General features: G+C 34.2%; 1 protein-coding gene across 1 annotated transcript in view; it reads right to left on the reverse strand.

Moving 5' to 3' along the window:
• The window catches only part of LOC143256068 (uncharacterized), an 88,987-nt gene that overhangs the window by 67,078 nt on the left and 3,291 nt on the right, over window positions 1–18,618 (reverse strand). The window contains exon 2 of the mRNA XM_076512743.1: window positions 17,053–17,734. Coding sequence (XP_076368858.1) covers window positions 17,053–17,734 — 682 coding nt within the window. The remainder of the gene's footprint in view (window positions 1–17,052; window positions 17,735–18,618) is intronic.

Genomic DNA, 18,618 nt, shown 5'->3' on the forward strand with positions numbered 1-18,618 from the left:
ATCATTCTGTTATCGAAGCGTCCTGCTATAGAGCAGGTACCAAAAACCTTACCTGTTCACTATGGCTGCGTGACATGTTTATTCTTAACACAAAATATTAGCATGTCGTCTTCTCTTCCTGATTGTTAAGTTTAACAAGTTGCTTAACAATAAAATACAGTGCCCCACTAATAGATGCTAGGCCTAATCCGCCGGCGGGGAGTTCTGAATAATAAAGACTCGCGCCTCTTTGAGTCACACCGCGCCGGCGGTTCAACCGGCCCTAAGCTTGTCTGGCTGGATATCTAAGGGACTATCCACTAAATATGATGAAACCTCTTCAGTTAAAATAGCATTACGACAAAGGATGTTCCGGCTAGAGAACTGTAGTGTCAGCAGGTACCTGGTTCTAGAGTTCGTATTAGTACTGGATTTGACGGCTGGGGGCGCGGGCGTTAGAGTTCACTTGGTTGTTAGGGTGGGGGAGCGGCTTGAAAATTCCGTTTCAACCTTGGACAGCACATTGACTTGACATAGCTTGGTTATAAAGGTGTGGTTAGTCAATCAGGTAGAGTGTAAGCTAATATGTAATTATTAGAGTCTGCTGCAGAAAAAAAAAAGGCATCCTGTTGTCTGTAGTTAGTCGCCATGACCTGATATAAGTAAAACTAAAGCAGTCATGTCGCATTCAGGGAAGACATTATTTTCACGTACAGAGTAAACCAAAGGATAAATGTATGATACAACAACACACATAAATATTCCGAAGTGTGTATTATGATTGGTTTTTTTCTGTTGATCTAAACGATAATAGTTGTTTTATTTCGCTTTTTTTCCTTTTATTTTTTTTAGCGCAAAGCTGTAAAATGGACTAATCGAACGCCACATGTAAGTTCGTAAACTTACCGGTAGGCCGCAAGAAGTAACAAATCTGTTTGACATGAAAAAAGATTTCTCTAACTTCTGCTTCATCAAACTTTTCCGTTTTAGTTAGCAAACATCCCCACACACATATTACGTATAGAAATTTAGAATCCAATGCAATTTTAAGCTCAAACTTTAAATTGTAGCGCCATCTAAGGTTAGGCTTAAACGTTTTAAAATATGCACGTCTAAAAGAGAGAGATAGAGAGAAAAAAGAAAAAACAAGAACGCCTCCTAACGACACTGACATCCCTTTACGTTTTGAGTCCCGTGCCAGTTGTTCTTAGCGGAAATAAATACACGAAGGTTAAAAATGCATATCAACCTCGAACCCAATTTTCTTAGTGTCCTGTTTTAAATATGACAGGAAACAGCTGGCCGTGACATCATTGTAATGCAGTTCACTGACATCTTGACTATACATACATATAAAGGAACTTGGTAATTGGATGGTAGATAATTATCGTTAGATGGTTTCTACTTCTTGAATAACTAAGTGACTTGAAACTATTTCCCTCAACACGGGAAAGTACACGAGTCCTTAGCTTAAACAAAGCCCTTTTCATTTATATATCCGTGCAACCGTTTAAGAAAATGCTTAGAGTTTTTGTTCTCTATCTATATTTAACGTGTAATCCAACGTCCTACATCAGCTACTAACGATAAATTACGACCATAAAGCCTACCGTCAAGTGGCTTGGCGATAAGTGTGAGGGCTAAAATTCGGGGCTCAATCACTTCGGTGGTCATGGCACAGATGATCTACTGTGCATGTAGATTTATGTTTAATAACAACAGAAATTACATAATACACGCGTATAATCACATTCTACAACCCCATTGCGATGTTTGATGGGTGACACAGTCTAACAGCAGAGCTAGCTCAACCTTGGCCCCAAAAAGTTGATCCTACGAGTATCTGAAAAAAAATCACAATATGTAAGCCCCTTACAAGTGTTTTATAAAGATTGTTCTGATTTATTGTTAAGTACAAAGTTGCACAATGGCAACCTGTGCTAAGCCAACCACGGGTATCGAAGCCACGTATTAGGACTATAAACCTTTAGACTTGCCTCAAAGCCACAAGGATGGGGCGTGGATTTAAATTTTATTTAAGCTGTCATTTGTGTCGCATCTTCTTGACTGTACGCATATTTCTGCGCATCCTTTATCGAGCAGAGATAAATTAAAAGTTAGGAGCTTTTAATTGTTAAGACTTTGCATTACTCGGATTTACATTGTCAATATTTAAGTTGTTATTATAACATACCTTAACTATAAGTCAAATGAATAGCCATTCTTAATTTTGTAATTAATGCTGTATAAGCTGTTAAAATCCAATAATTAACTTTATTATAGAAAGATATGAAACATGCAAAATACATAGAGTGTGTTATTGTGCAATTTACAAATATTATGCACACACTCACATACATATATATAATTGGGATAAATCATTTGGAAATGAAATGAGACCTAAATTAATGTTTCTCAATCCAGAATCAAAATTAAACTAACGAACTTTCACCTTATATATGTATAAACGGCTCGTTTGGGTTGAGAACATATTTTAGATATATATTTTTCTCTACAAGTGGGTTTTCTCAACATCACTGAACTTTCATCTTCAGCGATGTTTATATAATGTAATTTTTACCAAATATTTGTAAAACTAAATTTCAGACCTGGCATGTTCAGATGGTTAAGGCACTCGACTGCTCATTTGAGGGTTGCAGCTTCAAATCCCAGTCTCACCAAAAATGCTTGCCCTTTCAGCCGTGGGAGCGTTATAAAGTTAGAGTCAATCCCAATATTCGTTGGCGGTGAGTGGGAATGACTAGCTGCCGTTCCTCTGGTTTTACACTGCTAAATTAGGGACGGTTAGCGCAGATAGCCCACGAGTAGGTTTGCGCGAAATGAAAAAGAAACCAAACACTGTCTTTCAGAATCCAAGACCAATGTTGAACTAGATTCTCTATCACATCCAGCAACAACGATTGGTGTAAAAGTAATGTAATGTAGTGTTAAGCTGGCATCGTTTTATGTCTGAACGTAATATATTTATACTTATGTAAATAGTTTCTGTTAGAATATTTGACGTGTTTTTTTTTTTGTTTCAAGTTCCTTGTTTTTTTACAAGAGACGTATAAGTCAATCTCAAAACGTACGCATGTTGACCATGAGCTATGATTTATGAGATCAAAAAGTATTCTTTAAACTTTATGCAAAGAGTTTGTTTTTAATCGTGACACGATCTCTGATATCTGTGGTGTATGTTTGTATTATTTTTAAACTGTTTATTACAGCGTGAACCTTTCAGATCTGTAACAACCTCGAATTTTCACGCATCTTAAGATTTGTTTGTTTTAGAGCAATAATTTGTTTTAGGTGATGACTAGTTGCGTTCCCTCTAGTTTTACACTGCTAAATTAGGGACGGCTAGCGCAGATAGCCCACGAGTAGCTTTGCCCGAAATTAAAAAAAAAAAACTCTGCGCGAAATTAAAAACAAACAAACAAAATAATCCACGTATTTATTCCTCGTGTTTTTTTTTTTTCTTTATGAAACTTTGTGATAATACAATATTTACAAAATAATTACTTTATTCTTCGTGTATAACATTCTGCGCCCTTCGATTTGGAATGTTGGAAAAGGAATAATTTACATAAACGTGTTTTTAACTTTACAGAAATATATTTATCGTCTGTGATTATTATAATAAAATCAATGGTAAAATCCTTCGATTATTTTTTCGTCCTTTAGTTTGTTTGTTTGTTTTCTTATAGCAAAGCCACATCGGGCTATCTGCTGAGGGGAATCGAACCCCTAACTTTAGCGTTGTTAACCCGTAGATTTATCTCTGTACTCACGGGGAATTCTCAGAGAACGCTTCCTTGTTCTCGTCCAGACCAATAGCATTGGAAGCTTAGGTGACGTCAGAATTCGTTAAGGGTAGGTCGGTAGGTCAATGTAAAGTTCATCATAGGACCAGAGGCATATCACAGCTGGAGATATTTCACGGAGATTATAGACAAAATAAAATCACGCTCTGTTACATGAACGCATACTCTGTATTTACGCTAATGTGTATGTATCCATAAGGGAAAGGCGTTACAAAGTTGTCAGTGAGCCAACTGTGAATCTGAGGGTCTATGGCTCACAACCCATCGCCGCAAAATCGCGCTCTGCACTTTCGATCTGTTAATGCGTTACAAAAGTGACAATCAAATACCAATATTCTACTAGAGATAACAAAGTCGCTGTGATAGAGATAACTAGCTTCCTTCTCGATAACATGCCAGTTCAAGTTTAAGAGTGGCTAATTTAGATAAACCTTGTGCAGCGTGGCGCGAATATACAAAACGAACAATACCTATATATATATATATATATATACTGTGCGCATGTGTTTGTGTGCTCGCGCGTTTGTATTTGATTTTGTATATTAAAGCTAATGGAAAACTACCTGTTTTTTCTCTCTATTTATATATTTATTCCCTATGTTTTTTAAATAGAGTTATACATTTAGCAAAACATCGTTGACGTTACTGACTCCAGAGAAGATAATCAGGATAAGTAAGAGCACGTGCGATTACGTAACCATTAAATTAACGAATGAAGCTTCACATATTCTAAAAACACCATTATATTGAGAATCTATAATTTAGAGAGAGAAACACTTTTTTTACACAAAGTACGTACAATTTACGAACGCTACTAACGCAGTAGAGTTAGTATACGAGTGAAAATTACTCGTGAAACATGAGTATTAATTAGTACGTACGTATTATACAGTTTTATTTGGTTGGTAGATTTTGTTGGAGCACAAAGGTATTCTTGCAAAGGATTTTAAAACGATTAGCAACGTCCCTTGTTTCTGGCAATAATTACTAAGATTAGTTTGAAACATCCCTGGTTTCTGGCAATGATTACTAAGATTAATTTGAAACGTCCCTGGTTCCTGGATTAATTTGATAAATATTAGGAGTACTTGGCTTACATTTGCGTGTGTAATCCATAAGTTATTAGTGATTGTGTAAACAAACAGTTGCATGGTGTCCACAAATGGATTACAGAACTAAACAAGACATTCAGAGCGTTATACCTGTCTATGAATTTCTTTGACGTCAATAAAACTAGCTTTTCTCATCGTACGAAAAAGAAATATAAAAATAATAAATAAAAATTCCGTGATAACTGCTCCTCGGTGACACAGCCGTATGTTTGCGGATTCATAATGCTAGAAAACAGGTTTCGATACCTCTGATGGACGGTGCGAAGACAGCGCATTCTGTATCTTTGTGCTCAGCTATAAAAACAGTTTTAATAAAGGTGAAAATTAAATGTAATATGGTAACCCAGGAAAAATAAAACTGTTAAATTAAATTATTTTGGAAAAAAAAAATCATTCTCAAACAGAGATGTTTACTGAATAGTATTTAACAATGAGAAAGTTTTATTGTAAAGGTAAAATGATAATAATAATCAGAGATCACGAATGACTTCACAAGAACATTGACGAGAGAATAACTTGTTAAAAGTGTGAACAGTATTTATAGAATGGTTTTACTAGAACATTCACAATGTTTACAGAAGAAAGACAGGAGAAGAACAGTCACAACACTGAGAACTTTTGCAAAAATAATCTCAGTGACTACAGAGGTTGTCTGATTAGAAAATTCAAAATATTTACAGATTAGTGGTTTCACTAGAATGCTGATAACACTTACAGAGTGACGGCTTCACTAGAAAATTTAAATATTTACAGATTAGTGGCTTCACTAGGGAATTTAAAATATTTACAGATTAGTGGCTTCACTGGAATACTGATAACATTTACAGAATGATGGCTTTACTAGAGCATTAAGAATGTTTATAAAATACCAACTTCATAAGAACACTGAGAGCTTGCTCCGTAAATAGATTTCACAAAAAAATCCATAATTTTCATAGAGTGATAACTTCACAAGGACATTTGGAACAAAAAAAAAAAAGAAAGGACTAATCGTGTATTTGTTTCATAATACAGGGTGTTCGTAAAGTCACTGTGCACTTATACATTTATTAACAGACAAAACTGCACAGTGACTTTCCGTACACCCTGTGGTTGCGCAGTGAACTATCTACGCATATCAGTCCCTGATAAGACTAGAGAGAAGTTAGCTAATCATTGGCACTCGCCGTCAATTCTGCAACAGCTTCCGTCTGCGAAATAAAAACGACTGTCACTCCTAGAAATCATACAGGCCCCTAAAGTACAGAGGGCATTTTAGTAGTAACGGGGAGCGAGCAATAAATCTTCGGATGTACAATACGAGCACGTTAACCAAATGATCACACTTGACTCAGAATGATGTTTTAGTTACAAAAATATGAATAATGTTACAGAATGTTGAACTTATAAAATTATTACGAATTTTACAAAATGAATATAATGATGACGCATGAAAAATAAACAAATAAGAAGACACTTAATAAATATTCATAAGAGAATTATTAAATAAAAATATTGACAATGATCCGTTGGAAAATATTTAATGTTCAAAGAATATTGAGGACGAAAAACATTTACGTTTTTCACTTACTTTTTGCAACTACCGAATAAAAACGACCAACATTTGACAGTTGTTTTTCTGGCTTCATTGAAAAACAACAACAACAATTTTGAAGGGTGTGTCTCATAACGGTTGGGATGTGTAGTAACACTTTTACTGATGAGCAGAGAACAACGTTTCTACCTTCTTAGGTCATCTTCAGGTTAACAAAGAGGGTTTGCAATTGACCATTGACGGGCACATGTTTTAGGGACGAGAGTATAAACGGGCAGGGGATTGTAGGGGCGTTGCGGTGGGATGGTATGTGCTACGCTTTAGATGTCTTAGTTTGAGCCACACATAAAAAATGAAATCCTTGAAGTTTACACATAAGATGCATGCATATATATATAAATAGAAATGGTCTTAATATTTCGGATATCTGACCATCCTGTCAACAAAATAATCACCTGTCAAGAAGTGCCATAAAATTACAATAATCATGCACAATAATCAACAAAAATAAAATAATGCAAGTGTGTGTGGTTTCTTATAGTAAAGCCACATCGAGCTATCTGCTGAGTCCACCAAGGGGAAAATAAAATAGTGACAAATGTTTCAGCTAAAAATTAATTATTTTTCACAAAAGCATCGTTCAAAAACTAGACTACACCGGGATAGATATACAAAAGAAGTACCACCATCTCTTGCCCAAAAATAATACTACAGTAATTTACTGGCATTAGGAAAGAAATGAAAATGTAAATTTAAACCATAACCGTACATAGACTCTCTTCTTTAGTTATTTTGAGTGTATTACATAGGAACGAGCAGTTGTTTAAAAACCTGTTTCTATTTCTAAGTATTAACGTTGTTCTATTAGAAATCCAGAAGTCTTAAAGTATAACAGCATACAAAAAATGTATAAGTTGTTTCTTATGATTTAAAAACAAACAAACAGTTGCTCTTCCTGAAGTGCACGTTTTTATAATTATATATTCTGAAACGTTACGAAGAAACTCTTCTACGTTTCGTTTAAGTTATTACGATATGAGTTATATCCCAATGTAACGGTAAAATATATATGTAACGGTAATAATCTCCGGAAACCATTTTCCCGAAGTGGACACATTAAGTAGCTCAATAAGGCTTTGCTCTTAAGCGGATCATCTTAGATATCAGCATGTTACTTCTCAACGGATTATACTTCTATTAAAGCTTTGCTAAACTATGTGTTTTAGGTTAACACCTGTTGACGATATATTGTGCATTTTATACATTTAAATTCTGTCCTTTTTAATCATCGAAGATATGAAATTGTTAATTATGCATAAGTTTGAATAAGATTTCTGTATAGAAATGATTTTGTCCCGATTTATTTTGTTTTGTTTCGAATTTCGCGCAAAGCTACTCGAGGGCTATCTGTGCTAGCCGTCCCTAATTTAGTAGTGTAAGACTAGATGGAAGGCAGTTAGTCATCACCACCCACCACCAACTTTTGAGCTACTCTTTTACCAACGAATAATAAGATTGACCGTCACATTATAACGCCCCCACGGCTAAAAGGGAGAGCATCTTTGGTGTGACAAGGATTCGAAATTGTGATCCTCGGATTACAAGTCGAGCGCCGTAACCACCTGGCCACGATGGGCCCCCGATTTCTTCTAAACAAGTTTCTCATATTTACAGTATCAACCGTATTCATTTGGAACAGAAATTTGCTCTCCTATTTCTACACGTTTTGTATATGCTGCGTCAGCCGGTGGAGACATTTTTGGACCTTAAATATCAGTAATAAGTAGGATTCAGTCAACAACACAATATAAATAGCGCCGTCTGAAACACTGAATTATGATGAATATTATAAGAGTCGGTGACGAATTTCTCTAGAATATACCAACGAAAACAACAAAAACAGTGTATTATTACTATGAGATATTCACCGATGCCATTTTCTTTTCTTTTACACGCTGGCTACATAACTAGTGTTGCTTCCTAATCAGAGTGTGGCGCCACAAGCCTCAAGCAACATTCTGCAGTTTTATATGTATTGAATACAAGCTGACAAATCCGTTCAACGCACGGAGAAGACATAAAGGCCTCCAGAGAGTGACATAGAGGAGTCAGATCTGAGCACCGAATACTCAACCTTCCTATGTCACTTCAGGGAGGGTGCAAGTCACGTTTGGTGACAATCGTATTTTTTGTGTGTTTTTTTAAGCGGACACGAAGACACACACACACACACGATTCAAGATAGCTTCTAGCTCTTAAATTCTTTCTTAGTTCAAAGTAGCGATACTCTGAAAGATACTGTAGTGAGTACAAAATGCTAGTATTAATATTACTAGTTTGTTAGGACAAGGTGTTTACATTCATCAGCAATCAAAAGTATTCCATGAAGGGACAATGAACCTTGAAACGTAAAGTAGACGAAAAAAAAAAGAGTATAATTCTATCGATTTCCGTTTAACTAACTCCCAAGCATACGTAAGCAACGCTAAAATCCGGAGGTCGAAACTTCGTGATAGACAGAGCACAGAGAACTCATTTTTTTTGGCTTTGAAATAAAACAAACAAACAATCGACGATGTGTGGACAAAATATTAAAAAGGAACAGGCAAGCGTTACTTTTAAAAGAACGAAGATCGTTTTTAAGTTTAATCCAGATGGAATCACTGATCTCAAGTTACGCCTGACAAAAATAAGAAAATAATCGAAACCGTAATTTAAGTAGAAACAATATTTAGAAACGACAGCTCACAATTTTCTTTCATTATTTCTCGAAATATAATTGTGATTCTAGCTCACGCTGTATTAAAAAAAATATGTGAAACACTTCTATAAGTAGCTAATATTCAGGTAATTAAAATTTTTTCAAAGGTACTAGATGGTTTCTTGCAAAAAAAAAGGAATGCTAATGTTGAGATGCGCTGTTCTTATTATCTTGATTTGTTATTCATTATCAGGATAATCAGCTGGCTTCTTTGTTGTTATGCGTACAGCTACACAATGTTCTCTCTGTGCTTTGCCCACAACGGGCATCTTAACCCTTTGTTTTGAGCTTTATAAGCCCATTGACTTGCCGCCTAGCAACTGGGACGCAACTGTTACGTGTACGAGAATATTAACCCTGAAGAAGCAGCGAAGGGAAAACATTGATTTAAATAAAAATACATAATTTTTTTTATTTATCTGGAGTGCAAAGGTCGTTTTTTATTTAAGTTTTATAAAAATGAACTTTTAACAACGAACCTACTATCAGACTCTGATTTTCTTCACTCGATCTGCCCTTACATACTACCAAATAACTAAATCAATGTGGATCTACGATGAATCTTGGGGAAATCAAGAATCATTGGTTGTTTTTTTAGTTACATTTCTACATTTAACTTCGACTGAAAATTATAATAATACAAAAATCTAGGTTTTGTTTTTAAGATTTGGTTTGTCTTGAATTTCGCACAAAGTTACACGAAGGCTACCTGCGCTAGCTGTCCCATATGTAGCGGTGTAAGACTACAGGGAAGGCAGCTAGTCATCATCACCCACCGCCAACTCTTAGGCTACTCTTTTATCAACGAACAGTGGGATTGACCGTCATATTATAACGTCCCCATGGCTAAAATGGCGAGCATGTTTGGTGTGACAGGTATTTTTAAAGACGACACAAATAAACTGCAGACATCGTAAGAGGAGAGGTTGAGGTAAGGTGTGTATTCGGTAGCTGTGTCCAAGAATTTAATGAATTATTACAAGTTTATATATATATATATATATAAGAAAGTGGTGCTTACACTACAGTTATCGAATGATTGCGTTATTTTAGGTGTGATTGCTTTGGTTATTCTCTCAAAGCTACACAAGGGCTATCTGCGTTAGCCGCACCAAACATTGAAACTAGAGTGAAGATAATTAACCAGCAGCACCCACCGCTTTATCTTGGACTATTCTAATTGAACGGTTGGATTTGATTATAACTCTTATAATTCACACACAGCTCCTAAATGTAAGTAACAAGACGAGAAATATAGACTGTACTATCTGATTTAGAGTCCAGTAAGCTAAAAAACGTCCGGTCCCATTATTAATGACAACTATCATTCTGTATTATATGCCAGGATTTGCTAGATGATATGGTGCTCTTTTTATATGATTAATTTGACTTTGGTTTTTGGTTTATTTTGGCTGATGTTGGAAAACTATAAGGTCCTACGAGTTTCAATCAACTTCATAAAAAACAGTTACTTTGTTGTCTTTACTATTTCAACAGTTACTTTGTTGTCTTTACTATTTCAACAGTTACTTTGTTGTCTTTACTATTTCAACAGTTACTTTGTTGTCTTTACTATTTCAACAGTTACTTTGTTGTCTTTACTATTTCAACAGTTACTTTGTTGTCTTTACTATTTCATCAGTTACTTTGTTGTCTTTACTATTTCAACAGTTACTTTGTTGTCTTTACTATTTCAACAGTTACTTTGTTGTCTTTACTATTTCAACAGTTACTTTGTTGTCTTTACTATTTCAACAGTTACTTTGTTGTCTTTACTAATTCATCAGTTACTTTGTTGTCTTTACTATTTCATCATTTGTACACTAGAAATAATAATTATTCACATGATAATTATTCACATGTGATGCAAATGAAATTTTTAGGGCACTTTATAAACGAGCAATTTATAATTTTTTTATAATATCAACAAATATATTTATCTCTAAACATTGTGAATGTCCTTTCCACTTGATTGTGAATGCCCTTTCCACTTGTACGTTCACACAAATCCTGTACTGAGAAACGCTGAATTGCATGTCGTTGCCCTTCAAACACCCTGCTCAAAACGCTACTTTATTAGAATTCCTTCAACCTTTGCTCTAACCCTGTTGCATGACGCATGTTGCTCAACCATATTGAAATTAGAACGGACAAGTACCTTTGAGGAAGGTCACTTCTGTGATGTAAGGGCGTGACGTGATCGAGGCATTTCTCGAAAGCGGACGGACTAGGAGACCGAATTGGGACATTTAGGGACTACTCGCTTGAAACTTATTTTACCCAAAAGCATTGTGAAGAGGTTCAAGTGCCACGGAGAACTGATACAAACAGACAACGACATTGGCTAATTTCTGGTTCATCGTAACACTGCTGTTCTTTTAACAGCTTTTAATAATAGAGTTTTATTTCTATCTTTAAACTTTCTTTCTGTGCGACTTCTTGTTATCACTTCAGTTCAGAGTCAATTTGTCCCACAGAACTTATTTCTTAGAGGTTTTACCGTGACACTAATTCATGCACTTAAAGTAAATTATTTAGCATTGAAAACACAATTTCTATTACAAGTAGACCACAACATTAGAGAATTATGTATATTTATACATAATGCGTATTCGTGGGCTTAGTGGTATTTAGAACAAAGAGTATGATAATAGTATAATTACAGTATATATTATGTACTGTTCAGGGTTTCAAGGTTAGAATGAATTGTGTTCTCCAGGTTAAAACAGATCGTCGACTCTTACCCAAGTAGTAACCTGGTTGAATACAATTTTTTTAAATCTGTAGTATAACGAATTGTTTCAGTGACACACATAGCCTGGTTGAGCATGATTTTTAAATTTTGTTTATTATGTAGAAAATTTCTATCGATTAAAAAAAATGTTCCCAACCCAAGGTTTATAAGGTTTAGTTTACTTGTAACAAAGTCAGAAAATGTACCATACATTAATTTACTATCCAACGTTTTGAATAGTTTCTATTGTTGAGAAATACAACTAAAAACTATATCATTATTGAGCAATGTAACTGTTTTCTATGTTTGACATTTAGTTATACATAATTTCAGAGTTTTGAATAGTTTCTATTATTGAGAAAAACAACAACTGAAAACTAGATCGTTATTGAGCACTGCAACTATTTCATATGTTTGACATTTAGTTATACATAACTTCAGAGTTTTGAATAGTTTCTATTGTTGAGAAAAACAACAACTGAAAACTAGATCGTTATTGAGCACTGCAACTATTTCATATGTTTGACATTTAGTTATACATAACTTCAGAGTTTTGAATAGTTTCTATTGTTGAGAAAAACAACAACTGAAAACTAGATCGTTATTGAGCACTGCAACTATTTCATATGTTTGACATTTAGTTATACATAACTTCAGAGTTTTGAATAGTTTCTATTGTTGAGAAAAACAACAACTGAAAACTAGATCGTTATTGAGCACTGCAACTATTTCATATGTTTGACATTTAGTTATACATAACTTCAGAGTTTTGAATAGTTTCTATTGTTGAGAAAAACAACAACTGAAAACTAGATCGTTATTGAGCACTGCAACTATTTCATATGTTTGATATTTAGTTATACATAACTTCAGAGTTTTGAATAGTTTCTATTGTTGAGAAAAACAACAACTAAAAACTATATCATTATTGAGCACTGCAACTATTTCATATGTTTGACATTTAGTTATACATAACTTCAGAGTTTTGAATAGTTTCTATTATTGAGAAAAACAACAACTGAAAACTAGATCGTTATTGAGCACTGCAACTATTTCATATGTTTGACATTTAGTTATACATAACTTCAGAGTTTTGAATAGTTTCTATTGTTGAGAAAACAACAACTGAAAACTAGATCGTTATTGAGCACTGCAACTATTTTATATGTTTGACATTTAGTTATACATAACTTCAGAGTTTTGAATAGTTTCTATTGTTGAGAAAAACAACAACTGAAAACTAGATCGTTATTGAGCACTGCAACTATTTCATATGTTTGACATTTAGTTATACATAACTTCAGAGTTTTGAATAGTTTCTATTGTTGAGAAAAACAACAACTGAAAACTAGATCGTTATTGAGCACTGCAACTATTTCATATGTTTGACATTTAGTTATACATAACTTCAGAGTTTTGAATAGTTTCTATTGTTGAGAAAACAACAACTGAAAACTAGATCGTTATTGAGCACTGCAACTATTTCATATGTTTGACATTTAGTTATACATAACTTCAGAGTTTTGAATAGTTTCTATTGTTGAGAAAAACAACAACTAAAAACTATATCATTATTGAGCACTGCAACTATTTCATATGTTTGACATTTAGTTATACATAACTTCAGAGTTTTGAATAGTTTCTATTGTTGAGAAAAACAACAACTGAAAACTAGATCGTTATTGAGCACTGCAACTATTTCATATGTTTGACATTTAGTTATAATAACTTCAGAGTTTTGAATAGTTTCTATTGTTGAGAAAAACAACAACTAAAAACTAGATCGTTATTGAGCACTGCAACTATTTCATATGTTTGACATTTAGTTATACATAACTTCAGAGTTTTGAATAGTTTCTATTATTGAGAATAATATAAACAAAAATTATATCATTATAGAGCAGTAACTGTTTTGTATGTTTGACATTTAGTTATACATAACTTCAGAGTTTTGAATAGTTTCTATTGTTGAGAAAAACAACAACTGAAAACTAGATCGTTATTGAGCACTGCAACTATTTCATATGTTTGACATTTAGTTATACATAACTTCAGAGTTTTGAATAGTTTCTATTGTTGAGAAAAACAACAACTAAAAACTAGATCGTTATTGAGCACTGCAACTATTTCATATGTTTGACATTTAGTTATACATAACTTCAGAGTTTTGAATAGTTTCTATTGTTGAGAAAAACAACAACTAAAAACTAGATCGTTATTGAGCACTGCAACTATTTCATATGTTTGACATTTAGTTATACATAACTTCAGAGTTTTGAATAGTTTCTATTGTTGAGAAAAACAACAACTGAAAACTAGATCGTTATTGAGCACTGCAACTATTTCATATGTTTGACATTTAGTTATACATAACTTCAGAGTTTTGAATAGTTTCTATTGTTGAGAAAAACAACAACTGAAAACTAGATCGTTATTGAGCACTGCAACTATTTCATATGTTTGACATTTAGTTATACATAACTTCAGAGTTTTGAATAGTTTCTATTGTTGAGAAAAACAACAACTAAAAACTATATCATTATTGAGCACTGCAACTATTTCATATGTTTGACATTTAGTTATACATAACTTCAGAGTTTTGAATAGTTTCTATTGTTGAGAAAAACAACAACTGAAAACTAGATCGTTATTGAGCACTGCAACTATTTCATATGTTTGACATTTAGTTATAATAACTTCAGAGTTTTGAATAGTTTCTATTGTTGAGAAAAACAACAACTAAAAACTAGATCGTTATTGAGCACTGCAACTATTTCATATGTTTGACATTTAGTTATACATAACTTCAGAGTTTTGAATAGTTTCTATTGTTGAGAAAACAACAACTAAAAACTAGATCGTTATTGAGCACTGCAACTATTTCATATGTTTGACATTTAGTTATACATAACTTCAGAGTTTTGAATAGTTTCTATTGTTGAGAAAAACAACAACTGAAAACTAGATCGTTATTGAGCACTGCAACTATTTCATATGTTTGACATTTAGTTATACATAACTTCAGAGTTTTGAATAGTTTCTATTGTTGAGAAAAACAACAACTAAAACTAGATCGTTATTGAGCGCTGCAACTATTTCATATGTTTGACATTTAGTTATACATAACTTCAGAGTTTTGAATAGTTTCTATTGTTGAGAAAAACAACAACTAAAAACTAGATCGTTATTGAGCACTGCAACTATTTCATATGTTTGACATTTAGTTATACATAACTTCAGAGTTTTGAATAGTTTCTATTGTTGAGAAAAACAACAACTAAAAACTAGATCGTTATTGAGCACTGCAACTATTTCATATGTTTGACATTTAGTTATACATAACTTCAGAGTTTTGAATAGTTTCTATTGTTGAGAAAAACAACAACTGAAAACTAGATCGTTATTGAGCACTGCAACTATTTCATATGTTTGACATTTAGTTATACATAACTTCAGAGTTTTGAATAGTTTCTATTGTTGAGAAAAACAACAACTGAAAACTATATCATTATTGAGCACTGCAACTATTTCATATGTTTGACATTTAGTTATACATAACTTCAGAGTTTTGAATAGTTTCTATTGTTGAGAAAAACAACAACTGAAAACTAGATCGTTATTGAGCACTGCAACTATTTCATATGTTTGACATTTAGTTATACATAACTTCAGAGTTTTGAATAGTTTCTATTATTGAGAATAATATAAACAAAAATTATATCATTATAGAGCAGTAACTGTTTTGTATGTTTGACATTTAGTTATTTGTAACTGTAGAGTTTTAAAAATAAAAAACTTTACGAAATCAAAGCGTACATGCGATTACAGTAGTGTTCACTGATTACAAGGATAATTCCGAAATGTTTCATTTACTGTTCAAAATCATGGCTCTTCAAACAATAGCACGGAGCAGTTGTGTTTTTCTTTTCATTTTTAAATAAGAGACTTTATTAAAAATGCCATATCTTAAACTTAAACAGATTGTGATGTACGTTTGATTCGGAAGTGGCTAAAACAGCAAGAGCACCACAGTCCTGCCTAGGTTCTTATTAGTAACAATTGTGAATTTTAAATAACACAAATATGTTTTGTTATCCTGATACAAACGAATGTCATAAATATTTACGAAACAAATGATGTTTTCACCCCAAAACGATGAAGGTTCCATCTATAACAATAAGAAAACTGTTTCAAAAAAGTAAGATGTGGTTCTGCGGTATCTCATGTGTGTTCTTGAGGGTTCATAATGAGAGCATTCAAGGTTTTATCTCCGCGGCGGACACAACGCAAATAGTGCCCTTTGTGCTACTTTGCTCTACGACAATAACTTATTTGATTAAAAAACAAGAAATATGGACCATTGTTGAGTAACGTTATTGTTTGTTTTTGATATTTCGCATAAAGTTACAAAAAGGAAAACCTTTGTGGTTAGCTGTTCCTTATACAAAAGTCCTGCCTGGTTAGCTCTCCTTCGTTTTGACCTAATATACTAGAAAGAGAGAAAGAGAGAGACAGTCAATAGCGCCCTCTACTTACTCTTAGTATTTGACTGTGACTGACCGTTACCACGTAGTACCTACGGCTTCAGAGTGTGGAACGCATCTTTGCTCTAACGGTACACATACCATAGATCATAAGATTCACAGTTTGTCAAACTGGCCTCTAGGTTGATAGTTCCACACTTCCATTGTCCTTGTACTAATATTTGTTTTTAATTAAAGGTACACCTATCATTTACAGTCGTAATTATTGCACTCCTTTCATTTAAAGTCCCAGTTATTGCAAGCTTTTGCTTGATATGTTCCAAATACAGATTCACTTTACCTGCTTGTCCGTCATTAGCGTCATGTTACTTACATCGAGTGTTTTCCTGTGTGATATAATTTTTTTTTTCCTACAACTATATAACATGTGTATCCCATGAATGGATTTTGTTAGATTTGTCTCCTCGTAAAATAAAACTTTTTCTATATCAACCTTGAAAATTTAGATTTGGGTAATGAACTTCCAGACGTAGTTAATTAATTATAAGAAAATAATGTAATCTCTAATTACATTTTTACACAGTAGAAAATGGTAATGTACTAACAATGGGAAAGTCTTACTTGAGTGGTACAGGATGTTGTACTGCCTGTTCCCAGAAGCATAGGGTGAGTTTCCACTCATCATCACAATGGCTGAGTCCGAGTCACTGTGGTAGCCAGAGATGTCGCTACTGTCATCATCATCATCTTCCGCCACTTCTTTCATTAAATCCAAGACTTCTTTGCAACCGTGGGAGAACCTCATCAACACTGGAGCAACAATGGAGCTGAGATTGACATCTTTAATTTCTTTACGTAGTTGGGTGAACTGGAAAAGAACGTCTTTGTCGAACTCGATACGTTTCTGTAGTACGTTCAACAGCATTTCCAAGGAGTGGTTCGTGAGAGTGGGCTCGATGACATTCAGAAGGGATTTGTTTTTGATCAGTCGTTCTTGGATTTCGTCTTGCCTAAGACTAAGCTGTCGTTGGTGACTGGCTTTGGTTGGGGCTGGGCCATGTGAGAGAGACCTTGCTATGGGCTGTTTGGGGGCTAGGCTTAACTCGTCCAACTTCTGCACTGCAATCTTATATTGGTGAATAACGCGTTCAAACTCCATTTTCAGGGCATCATGAAGGTTCATCAGCGTATCATCTGAGGTACCTACCATGCCGTGTTGCCCTAGGCCAGCAATAGCCTTGTCCAGTGCCTTCTTGCGGCCATGCAACTGTTTTTTTGTATGAGGTTCTGATAGCACAATAACCTGGGCGTATATAAAAAAAAGAAATCAGAGTACCGTCAATTTTGCACAAAAAGTTCTTATTTACAAGATAAATGAGATTATAAATAAAGAAAATGACTGATAGGCGTATTAATCTACTTACTGATTTGAACATAAAATAGTTCTGCTTTACATGCTGTGTTGAACTTACTGTTTTACATCAACTGTACTTATAATATTACATTAGACTTAATATATTCGTAACACTGCATTCTTGATGAAGTCTTTTTAGAGAGTTTCAAGAATTGAAAAAAATTAAAATAATTGTATTTTAATCACACTATATTTGCCATAACCAATGCCTACGACAAGTTTCGCTCAATTAAAAGCTCTTCAAGTTGAGCCCGGCATGGCCAGGTGGTTAAGGCACTCGGCTCATTCTCTGAGGATCGCGGGTTTGACTCCCCGTCACATCAAACATGTTCGCCCTTTCAGTCGTAAGGGCGTTATAATGTGATGGTCAATCCCAAGAGTTGGCGGTGGGTGGTGATGAACTAGCTGCCTTCCTTGTTGTCTTACACTGCTAAATTAGAGACGGCTAGCGCAGATAGCTCTGGTATAGCTTTGCGCGAAATTCAACGAATTTTACCAACGAAAAGTGGGATTTACCGACACATTTTAACGCCCTCACGGCTGAAAATGCGAGCATGTTTGGTATGACGGGAATTAGAACCCACGACCCTCAGAGTAGGATTCGAGTGCCTTAACCACCTGGCCATACCGGGCATCCTTATAATAGACTTTTTTTAAAACGTTAATATGCTGTTGTACACAATGTCTACTAAAGTATACTCACACCCACCTTTTGTTTGCATCTGATGAAATGAAGTGCGCACGTATGCGCACTTAGATGTGGAAATTTTTAG

Source organism: Tachypleus tridentatus, chromosome 7 (genome assembly GCF_004210375.1).
Source record: "Tachypleus tridentatus isolate NWPU-2018 chromosome 7, ASM421037v1, whole genome shotgun sequence".
Classification (NCBI taxonomy): domain Eukaryota; kingdom Metazoa; phylum Arthropoda; class Merostomata; order Xiphosura; family Limulidae; genus Tachypleus; species Tachypleus tridentatus.